Source organism: Zosterops lateralis (genome assembly GCF_965231275.1).
Source record: "Zosterops lateralis genome assembly, chromosome: 4".
NCBI classification, from domain to species: domain Eukaryota; kingdom Metazoa; phylum Chordata; class Aves; order Passeriformes; family Zosteropidae; genus Zosterops; species Zosterops lateralis.
This window is the reverse complement of record NC_139765.1, coordinates 7,475,506-7,487,731: the sequence shown is the minus strand read 5'-3', so window position 1 is coordinate 7,487,731 and position 12,226 is coordinate 7,475,506. Positions and strand designations below refer to the sequence as shown.

Genomic DNA, 12,226 nt, shown 5'->3' with positions numbered 1-12,226 from the left:
GTCCATCAGCAAACCAGTGGCTGATGCTAACCTAAACTGAAGCCAGCTTAATGAAAGAGCAAGAACCTGGGAGATCAAGACAAATGTTGTACCAGTGACTTGCCAATTTTGTAGTTTGGGGGTGGCAAAAGAACTTAAGTCCACCTGGCCCAGATTTTGGGGAAGTACAAACAGGCACAGCTCAGCTGAACCTAAGGAAACTCCAAAATTTTAATATGAAGATCTCAGATATTTATTTTTTTTTCTCCCTTTTCTTTTCTTCCCCAAACAGTGAAGCAAAATAGAAGACTTTCAGAAATTGGAATTACTAGTAGAACTAATAGGGACCATACAGTAGGAAGATCTTTAGCAAATACATTAGTCCAGCTTTCAGGACATTGGATTATCTTACAGAATCCATCATTATCATTTGACAGCACTCAGTTTAATAGGAGGCAATTGCAAAGAGCAGCCAGGGACTGAACTGCAAAATAACCCAACAACTCAACTTGGAGAGAACCATAGAAGCACAGGATGGCTCAGGTGGGAAAGAACATCTTGTTCATAACTATATACTACTTCTCTATAAAATAGGATAGCAAGTTCAGAACAGTGGGTGAAATGGACCACCTCAGGCAGCCCAAGCCAGGAAAATTCCAGCTTGCTTGTTCTGTGTTTGTAACAGTAGGTAAAGTCACTCAAAGGTGAGTTTTGGGGAAAGTTTGTTCTTCCACTGTGTATGGAAAACATCAGCTACTATTGCCTTCACTGTTTGCATTACCTGATGGTCTGTGAATCCTGGAGGAGAATCTCATTAAGCTAAACCCTGAATAAAGACAGGCCCAGACCTAAAGACCTTCAGCATATTTAGGAGAATTACTTTAATTAAGGAAGTGCAAGAGGAAAAAAATGTAAAATAACCACCTATGGCCAAAATGCCTGAAATCCAGAGCTGAAATCCAGATATAGTCTCATAAACTCCCAAACTGAATTTGGCATACAAAAATGATGGGCTTTTCACAATCCTCAGTTATATTATTCATGCAGAATGCACTCAGCATTCTATTGTTCCTGCTTTCATTGTTTATAAATGAGTCTTTGCTTCATCTGGGGATGGAAGTTCCTCTAAGTTTCCTTTACTAAGAGTACTTCAGTAATGAGGTCCAGTGCTAGTACTCAGAGGATTAAAGAAGTTTCTGGAAATGTTTGTGCTTCTGGAAAAAAAGGTTGTTGTTTTTTTTTTTCTTTATTGAAGGAAAAATAAAACACTGGATCTTGCTGATTAGTTTTAGCCAATCTGACGCACAGGTTTTTAATTCTTTCCTAAATGTTTAAGAAAATAATTAAGTTCTTCATTTTGTTCTCTCTTACTGTAACACTTCTGAAGGAAATTTCTTAGTATGTCAAGACTCTTGCTTTTATACCTTATTTAAATATTCCCAGCTCTATCACATAAAAAAATTAACCTAAGACAATGTCTTCAAATGCTGTGCCTGGCATAAATACTATTTCTCATGACAGGACATGAGTTGTCCCAGTAATGGCAGGTCCCTTTTGTTAGGGACCTACAGCAACAAAAAAAAAAATATAATCCTTTGTCTAGCAATATTGCAAATTTCATGGTTTAGCTTGTTTGACAGTTCAGACTGCCATCATTCATCCTGGTGATTGTGCAAGATCCCCCAGCTAAGAGTTTTTTCAACCCAAATTGAGTTAATGAACAGTGGGCTGAATTGTGAAAGAAAAAGTAAGTCGATCACACTGCAACTGGATCACTTTTGGCTCCAGAGGACATCCCTCTGATTTAAAACCAGTATCACCACGGTTTAAAGGGGAGTGGGACTGCATCCTTTACCTCTTACTGCTTTTAAAGTTCAAATGGTTTCTTTATGCTGCTCCTAAGGCTGAGATGTTGCAGATCCAAAAGGGACAAGAGGCAGGCTGTGTCATCCGACATCCTGAAACCAGAAAACTGGAGAGATCCATCCATCCATATCTTGGAGTGAAAGGAAACTGAGTTTTTATGAACTAAGGACTCAAGAAATGTAATAGTTTGCCAGTTAATGGAAATGGAAATATTTCAGTAATTTTAAGCAGAGAAACAATTCCATCTCTTTCAAAAACCATCTCCTGTCTACTTGCAAATATCAATGGACTTTATGAAATGGATAGATTTTGTCTTTTTAATATCAACCCCTAATATATTAGCACATAACTGAAGTTTAATGAAGCCATCCCCAAGAGCAGTATCTTTAAGCCAACAATCTCCATCTTCTGTGGGTTCTCCTAACACTCTGGACTGCCTTCATCTGCCCTCTCCCCTCCTCACCTGCTTTTCTCACTCTGGCAATATTCTGATTTTTATCACACCAGTGCAAACTCTGGGTAACTCCAGTGAACTCCAGGGAAATATATTTCTGGACTTACACCTGCCTAGCCAGCAGAAAATGTAAATTGAGCTGAATAGTATTTAGTTTGCTCATTAAAACCATTTTTCCCCTTTAATTTATTTATAATATAAAAAAAAGTCTAGATTGTATTGCTTATACTCATCTTCAATAACACCACATTCCTCCAAAGACCCTATTGAAAAAAGCTACTCACATACTTTTTTACTCAAAACATATGAGGAGAACTTGGTCTGCAATTAGGAGTGGAGAGAACAAAAAGTATTTCTTTCAACAAAGATAAGCTCTGTAGGTCATTTGAAGGAGGGACAGTAGTGCAGAATTTCAATTGGCTTTTGAAACAGCAGCTTTTTTATATATATATATATATATATTTGCAGTTTAAGTGCCAGGTTTTGTCTAAGAAGACAAAAAAAGAGATTGCAAATGCTTCTGTCACTGCTATATTCCAATTAGTTTTGGAGGGGTGAAAGATAAGAGATTAAAACAATTCCATGTAACACGGAGAGTAAATAACCTCCAAATCTGGAAACTCGTTGGTGTGTGCAATGAGGACGAGTGCCGAGTGCAACACATCCATGGAAAAAAAAAAAAAGTGCACTGAAAAAAGCTGGGGTTGTTTTCCATTTAAATCCCATGCCTATTCAAAACAGTCATATCTGAATTTCTAAGAGCACGCAAAATCAGTATGCATTTACCACAATAAATGCCTTTTTTCATCAACTAACAAAACAGAACAGATACAAATGAACCAATCAGGGATTTCAAGTGAGCTATCAGTGTTAGAAAAGCTACTCTGCACATTCCAGTTGAGTCACCACAGAGGAGAAAAAAAAAAAAAAAAAAAAAAAAAAAAGGGGGGAAAAGAGGGGAAATAAATTACTGTGTGCAACTCCATCTGCAAACTGCTTCTCCCGCACTGGTATGTAATAAAACATGTTGCTAAGATACAAGCTGCTAAAGAAGTTCATTAAAGGACACTTTAAACAAAGCTGCCAGACTCTTTTCCCTTTAAAGACTGCTTATTTGGTTCTGTCCCTTATGTTTATAATTAGATCCTCTGTATGAGAGATTGTGTTCCATTCAAGCCCACTCAGCAAAGAATGTTAATAAAATAATGTAAATAAGGCACTGGCATAGGTTGTATATATTTATGGGCTGCGGAGCTGTTGATAGAAATGCATCTGGACTCCACCTATATTTTTAAATGCAAAATAAATGCTTTTCCAAGTAGTTTCTCCCTAAGCCGGAGAGCAGAAACATTAGCTTCTGCACCCAGCACTCTGACTTAACTTTTAGAAAAATACTTTCAAGCAAAGAAAACTGGCTTCTAGCCTAAAGTTTGGAGTTTCTAAGGTGCCTCTCATGTAGGTTTTTATGTGAGAGCCTTTGTTATCTACACTGAAATAAAGGACAAAATTGTTTATGTCTATCCCCTGGCAATCTTTCTCCTTTTCCATCTGTATACAAGTTCCTAGATGCGTGCTAATGACTTGCAGGATTTCCCTGATCTAATATATTCACAAGTAAGTCTGTTTTGTCATATTTTATTGCCAGGAAAGATATGTTATCAAATAGGTCTTTATCTGACCTTATGTAAAATACTTTTAGTCTCCGTAGTAACACTTGCATGGAAGGTGTATTTTGGCTTTTGTTTTGGTTGAAGGGAACAGAATGGGCGAGATGCACTCTGCTTTCAGTCATCGTGGTGAAATGAGATCTAAAGAAATAATTTCAGCATTTATCTGTTTGGCACTTAATAACACACAAGCTGCATAAATCACAGATGAGAGTTAGTACCAGTGATTATATAGGAAATGTTACTTGTCACTTTATACCCTGCATCTCATACTAAATTCTGTACTGCAGTCCCCAGTATGTATATATTTTTAATTACATTTTCAGGCTCATTTACATGCGCATATTGGCTTTCTGCCTGAATGATATCAAAGAGAAAGACCTTATGCTCACACCCAACCACACACACACACACACACACACAGAAGCAAATTTATACACAGAGACACTCAAGTCTGTACATTTCTGAGAATGGAAGCTTCTCTCCTCCTCACTCTTAGAAAAGCTTTGACTCACCAATAAATCTTTAGGCAATCTTAGCTGATTTGAAGCACTTTAGAAAAACAGAACGTTATAGAAAATGTAGGTTAATCTCTGCTGCATGTCAAAAGTATCAGAGATTCTCACATGACTCAATTATTTGAAATGTAATATACAATTTCACTTTCTGTAACCTTATAAGATTTGTCATCAATAGCTGAGTTGCACAGAAAGGCAATTCCACTCCTTCTCCCTGGATAATACGCAAGCTACAGCACAAAGTACCAACAGGATCAAGCTAAATCAATGTGGAAACGAAAATAACTTATACACAATATAGACTTAACTTATCTTTCAAGGCCAATTATATGTTTCTCTCAATTAAACCCAAGCAATCAGACCAACCTCCAGGTGAACATACCATCCTGGCCAGAGCCTCAATGCCCAGGCTCTTAAAACTGAATTATATCTCTGAAAATAAGACTGCCTCTCAAAAGCCTAAATTAACACCACCCATCATATCTACAGAGTTCTCAAGTACTTATTGTTCTAAATTTACTGCAGCTACACTTATGGTCAGTTCTCTGGTTTACTTTAATTCAGTCAAAGGATCATTTTATAATTTTAACTTGGACATATATTTAAGTTCTCCATGGGTTAAAAAAAAAAAAGGAAAAATACATGCTCCTATTTCCTAGTCCTCTGCCTATTAACCAGAAGGGTCTGCCTGTACATGTGCAAAAAGCCCTGTGGTACATATTAGATTTCAATAGATGCTTACTATTGGCAGTTGCAGGTTGGAGCGAGAACTAAGCCGCATCAGCAATTTCATATGACACTCTGGAAATTGCTACTGCATAACAATAAGCAGCTGATTCAAAAAAAAAAGAGAGGGGTGGGGGAGAAAACATTTTTCACAAAGTACATTTTAACTCAAGAAGAACGATTCCAAATAAAATAAAATAAAAAAAAAAAAAGTAGTGCCACCTTAAGTTTAAAAAAATAAAATAACTATATAAAATAGATGCGTATGCAGACATAGAAGAGAAGTGTGTGACGAGGATTGGATAGACCAAATATGAGTCTATTACACTGAAATAACTGTCTACTTTAATGGCAGAACGACAAATTTGCATTTCAATTAGTCCAATTCTGGTTCTTTTTTCTTCTTCTTTGTTCTTATCTTAAACTTGCAGCCTATTTTCATACTTCCCTTACCTCCAGCTCCTCTGCGTGTACCAGTTGCCCTCCTTGACATCGTGGTCACACATGCACCATTTACCAGGGCCTTGTCTTACTGATTTGCAAATTTCTATCCACTAACTCCATTGCTTAAAAATCTTGTTGGTGCTTCGGATTTTGTTTTGGGGGCAGAGGGGAGAGGAGGCACCATTTTATATAATCAAGTACAAAAATGCTGCTTATTTTATCTTTGATCACAAAGAGAAAGGCATAGAAGGAAGAGTTAAAAGTAACTTTGTATTAACATGTCTTTATAGACCTTCATGCTTTCAACTTGAAAATCAAATCTGCAATGAGATGAAAAGGGATTTTCTCAACTTGAACACAGCAGAAGTGTTTAGACTGATGCAGGATCCCATTGGAAATGACATTTAAAACCACCATCCAAAACTCTTCTCTAGCACCATGCTATGGAAAGAAGACATTCCCCTTTGCCTCCATGGATACAAGGAGTCTGTGCACTAGATCCTGAAACAAGATGAGCTGGTTCAGACATCTGCCATGACATACTGTTCTGGATGAGCCCCACACATGGCAGGAACCAGTGGAGATTTGGTTCCATCAAACCAGAGCTCCTGACAAAGACTCCTGCAGAAGCATCACTTAACAGCTACCCAAGTGTCTCCTCAAAAATTAAAACAAATTTGAACTCCAAGACACAGAGTTCCCACATAGAAGTAAAGTTTCTTTAAAGACAGTTTCCCTACTAAAGTATTGTGTACATCTGAACAAATACCTGTTTGCTGCAAGTATAAATTAGGTATTTAAGTGTGTAACAGGTAGCAAGTATCATTAGTGTAAAATCAGAAATGAAATAAAATGGTACTGTTGGCATAGTTCCTTTTTCTGAATAGACAAAGGCATTGTAAGGAAAAAATTGCTAAATCACAGGGATAATCATCATAGCCAGCTCCTCTAATGAAGCATCATGGGATTACTGGAGTTATTATAAGAGTCATCTTATTGAAGAAATTCAAAGTTAATTGAAATCAATTGTACTGTTCTGACAGCAGGTGTTTAAGTGGGTAAAATATCAAAGTGAACTCTTTAAAACGGTTAGAATGAATGTAACATTCTCTTTTCAGCAGTTAGCCCTGCCAAGTGATACACTGTACAAGTAGAGAAAAGTGTACAGTCAAAGAAAAATGCTGGAATGAAATAGCATTTCCCATGCCAGTCCAGCAGCTACCAAACAAAATGGGGTTCTAATCCCTCTAGTACAAATTTTTGTTACAGATGTGCGAATTCCATGAATCTTTATAAGGGCAACCTAATGGCAGGCTGAAAGCCATCCTTCCAATCCTCCATGAAAATGTCCTTTATTACCCTTTTTCACCAATATGACATGGGAATCTCAGTATGCTATTACTGAAAGCACAAGCAGACTGCTAGGACTGTCATTATGCAAACTGTATTCCTAAGTTTCTCCTCCAAGGAGCTGAAGGTAAATCCTTCCCTAGTTTTTTCCCCTCTTTCTACAGATGGCAAAACAAGCAATACATTGCCACCTGATTTTGCAGTATAAAAAAAGAAATTAAAAAAAAAAAAAAAAAGGAACTGGAGCTTTCTGAATTACAATCCAGAACTAATCTTTACTCTGATCCAGTAAGTTCATTTTATTCTGCAATTGTTCAGGATTCCCAGCAAAGTCAGCAGAACCTCCATATGCAGAAGAATGGCAAAGTCAAACTCACATTTAATACCTGTTGTCTTTGTGTTTATAGACTCAGTGCAGTGATAGAAAAGTTTAATACTCCACCTGGGAGCCTCCCCTGACATCCAGAGCAAGACAGGGATGCAATTCTTGCCACAGCACAGGGAGGGCTGTGCATACCTTGGGTCAGAGTTTGACATAAGGTTCAACTCAATCTGGAAATGCCTTTCAGATTTTACCTGAGCTTTCATTGAATCTTATAACCTTTATTTAACTTTAATCATTTTGGAAGAGCCCAGCCATATGAAATACTGAGCTCTGGCCGTATCAATAATTTATTCTTTAACTCATGTAAATAATGCTGCCATTTGCAGGCGCAGCCCAGCATGAACTTCAACAAACTCAAAACCCACCTCCTCTTCTTCCCCAAAACAGAGACAACATCAGCACAATGAGACATCTTGAGCTAAACCATCTCCAGCAAATTGCATAAGAACTGTATTCAATTTTAAGATGTCTAACACTTTCCACAAACAGGCTTTGCCGGTGATCACCACAGGCAAAATACATTCAGTGATTTCATTTCAGATATACTACCCAAAAAACCCCCAAACCAGCAATAACACAGACTGGGAAAGTCTGCCTGAATCTAATGTTGATTTTCTGCATAGGTAGTAAATTACGGTAAAGAAATGAGGCAGCACAGAAGTGAATGGCATAATGTCTTTCAGGAAGGCATATTTTTATTACTGTGCTCCAGGACAGGCTGTCTGAATTCAGAGTTCACCAGGGTCAAAAATACAGTGGCCCACACATGTCCATTGTTAAAGACCTGGCTTGCCACCCAACATCAGTAAGGAGGAACAAGTAAAAAGGAACTTCCAATGGAGGTTAAATATTTGTTTACTTTTTTTTATCCTGATCTATTAATTAATAAGAGACAACTTACTAGAATTTAAAGACCCTTAACAACCCTTTAAGGATATAAAGAGCAAGAAACACATGCAGCCGAGCACCTCTGGTGTGCTATTAAGGCCAATGCTAGCTCTTATGATGGCTCTTTTATTTACATATAAATGCTTGTTGCTTGACAGTTTAGATAAAAATGTTACTGCTGCTCTGCATGTGCTGTAGACTGAAGGTGTAAAACCACTGGACTAACTAATGGAGCCTTCACAGATCAGATTTTGTCAAAGAAGAGGTAACCCACTCTCAAATGTGATGACAATTAATCAAAACTACAGCATCTGAAGGATGTACTTGTGACAGAAGTCTAACTTGTCTTTCTGAGTTGGATGCCAAATTAAGAACTGATTGAAGCTGTTCCTTCCAGTAATGAAAATTATGGATCTACAGTGCTTATTTGAAGACAATGAAAAATATTAAAACTATGCTAAATTCTATATTTCTCTAACCCTCCAACATAAAAGAAACATCGATGACTAGCCAGGGATCCTTAATTAGGATGCAACTTTAAATCCAGCTGCACATAAAAGCCTATTTCATAAATTTCCCTCAAAAGTTGGGTTTGCCATTCAGTTCTTCCATGTCTTCATCTGACAACTTTCAAGGAAAGCACACATTGCCATAAATGCCTTTATAGCCATCTACAATGAAAACTGATGAACAGGGGCACTGAGAGATAACACTCACTCCTGTTATGTTCCTAACAGGTGTAGATGGGGTGGTTTTTGTTTGTTTGTTTTACTGTTTCATCATAAACATGTGCAGTTAAACTGAAACGCAATTTTAGGGTCTTTTGTATTCAGTGCATGCACAATCAAAGGTATACATTATTGAATTATGAATTAGTTGAGCCTAAACAAACCTTTGGGGGGGATAAAGGAGGAAGGAATGTAAATACATATGTAAAAATAACCTCAGTACTTGAACTGCCTGTTTAATTTACACTGGTGTTTCCACGAAAGTGAGGGCTTGGAATCACCAAATAGCGCCAGCATTAGCCCATCTGTGGTCTCAGGGGTCCTCACTGCTCCCTCTCCATACCCTAAAGGACACAGAGTTCATTTACAAGCCATTACCTAAGGAGCAACCACTAATTATAGCAAGTCTGCAAAGTTACACAATGGGTTTGTGACTTGGTCACAAGCTGAGACCTCCAAACTCATTTCACTTGTGACCCAAGAAAGATTTCAGGGTAGACCTCTGGAGGTGGCAGCCTGGAGCACCAGGACACCACACCACCAGCCAGGCTCTTAATTATGAGCTCTTGTTGCACAGGATGTTGAGAACAGTAAAAGAAATCTAGAGTTTTGCCTAAAAATAGGAGGTTTCCTGCTAGACCAAATTTCCTGTTTACAAGTTTTAGGTATTTTATGTTTAATTACTTCACGGTCTATAGATTTATTTACAAGATTATGAGAATGGCAAGTCATAAATATACAGCAATTGTTTACTAGTTAGTTTGGATCATACATAAATACGCTGTGCAAGCTTAGCAAAAACCATTTTCCCCGAGCTGAATCACAATGTTCAAACTGAATTTTCAAATGTGTCTCCCTGCCTTATCTAAATTCCAACACCACATATAATAAATAGCTTCTCATTTACTACGATCATAAAAAATTTAAACAGCCTTGAAATAGTTGCTACAATATAGGGGGAAATGATCACATCTATGTTCCAAATACCCACTTAGAACAGTAAAACTATTTTGATATTTAAGAAACAACACATAAAGATGCATTGTTGCAGGAAAGGCTTTTAGCTTATTAAAAAAAAATAAAAAGAACAAACCAACAAGGTTCTACCCAATAGAGTAATATTAGAGTCAACAATTTGCTGTTTTACACTGCAAAACAAGGACTAACAGCCCTTACAAATCATGTAGTGTCAGATTTGCTTTAAAAAAGAAACTATCTGATTTGATTCTATACAGTGATTAAACATCTTTGTGCTCTGCTGAGTAGGGTATTCTCTCCCCTCCCCCCTCCAAAAATGGCATCAAAGCAATCAAAATGGTAATGTTCAGCATGAATGGGGCCCCATCCCCCACCGGCAAACTCCGCAGACTTTTCTCCATGTTAGGAGGAACCAACACCCCTTCCTCTACAAAATGGAAGCTTCCACTACCAAACTGAGAGTGCTGACCAATTCTCATTACAATAAACTGGGAGGAAAAAAGGGTGGTGTGCAGCCATCGCCCCCGCGGGCACGCACCACCGCCACGGGCGCTTCCCAACTTCAACCGCAACTCTGGCAAAACAACACACAACATAACACAACACACACACAAAAATAATAATAATTTTAAAAAAATTTAAAAGGGAGGGGGGAAAGCTGGGGGACCAGAACACGTGCCCCCTCGGAGGGATGGATGGAGGGATGGATGAAGGGATGGGGTGGCTTTGGCTCGGCGGGAGCTGTCCCAGCCCTGGTGCTGAAAGGAGGATCAGGGCTCGGAGCAGCCCGTCACCTCCATGGAGAGCCCAGGGGAGCCCGCAAAGTTCATCCCTGGCATGGAGAGAGAGAGAGATAGCGGGGCTGAGGCCGGCAGATCTCCCGTTTCCCAACAACGTGGTGCCTTTCCCGCGCTGGAAGTGCCGGGATTGCGGGGACAGGGGGAAGGCGAGCGGCGCTGTCCGCGGTGCTGAGCCCCTGCCGCCCCCAAACTTTCCTTCCCGGCTCCTCTCCGGGGTCACCCGGCACAAAAACAGCCATGAGAAACTTTGGGAAAGGCGGGGAGGGGATGAGTGGGGAAGGGGAGGAGGCAGGGAGGAAGGTTGCTGGTTTGTTTTGTTTCTCTCCCTCCGTTTTTTTTTGTTATTTTTTTTTTTTTCTCTCCTCCACTCCCCCTCCCTGGCAGCTGAAACAGGTTAATCTGTTTTTATTCGTATTTTTTGGAAGGGGGTAGGAAAAAAAGTGAAAGTGCCTAAGTGAACTCGAATCAAAAGCTAACACGTCAGATCAGACCAAGGGAAGAGAAAGGCAAGTGGGGAGGAAAGAAAAAAAAAAAAAAAAAAAAAAAAAAAAGAGAGAGAGAGAGAGAGAAAAGCAGCAAAGAAATAAAGTGATCAATAAAAATCAGTTTTGTAATTAAACCCAGAAATGGCTCCAAACGGGGCTCCAGCCCCCTCCTTCCCAACTCTTGCTCGGCACATTACACAGAAGTGCACAAAGTAGCCCAAGACAGGAGAATTTTCCATATTCCTAAAACATGTCGACCAACTCAAAATGGACGCCTTTTTTTTTTTCTTACGTTTTAACTACTGCTTATCTTTTTACCACTAACACTGAAATTATTCTTTCCCCCAGCAAGACACCAGAGAATCCGACCTCATTATGAAAACATGCATTTTCTGACTCTATGCAAAAGAAAATGGATGTTATATCCCTGCCGCCAGCATTTTTCAGCTAACACAGACACTTTTCGGATGTTTAGATAGTGCATCGTTAAAAAACAAGAAGAAAAACCAAACACAACTGAATCGATCCGTTCCTTACTTGTTTCTCATTAAGAGCTGCTATTCTTGATTGCCTTTCATGGATTTGTTTCTTAAGATCCCCGTTCTGCAAAAACGGCAACAAGACGCGTATTAAAGGCAAAGTGCAAAGTAACCCCTGTAATGAATAAACTTGCGAGCTCGAAATTGTTCAAAGGCAAAAACCATTCCACCGAAGCCGTACGGAAGCATGCACACACAAAACACCCTCCTTAGCAAGAAAACTCAGTGCAGACTACAAAATGAGATCTCTTACTGATAAAGTTTTCTCATCCTGCTGTCCCAGCACAACTGCGCTTATTACGGCAGGGATAAAATACTGAAGGAAGAGAGGAGGAAAAAAAAAAAAAAAAAAAAAAAAAAAAGGATCTGCATTTACCTGTGGATCTTGCTTCATCTGTGCAACTAGTTTCTATTAAAAA

The 12,226-nt window shown here is 38.8% G+C and overlaps 1 protein-coding gene across 2 annotated transcripts in view; it reads right to left on the bottom strand.

Moving 5' to 3' along the window:
* PHF21B (PHD finger protein 21B) overlaps nucleotides 1-12,226 on the bottom strand; it is a 160,443-nt gene that overhangs the window by 147,143 nt on the left and 1,074 nt on the right. Inside the window, exons 2-3 of one of the 2 annotated variants that reach the window (XM_083860172.1) lie at nucleotides 12,184-12,216; nucleotides 11,806-11,871 (exon numbers count right to left, since the gene is read on the bottom strand). In XM_083860172.1, the coding sequence (XP_083716298.1) occupies nucleotides 11,806-11,871; nucleotides 12,184-12,216 (99 nt within the window). The remainder of the gene's footprint in view (nucleotides 1-11,805; nucleotides 11,872-12,183; nucleotides 12,217-12,226) is intronic. The other variant, XM_083860171.1, reaches the window with a different exon arrangement.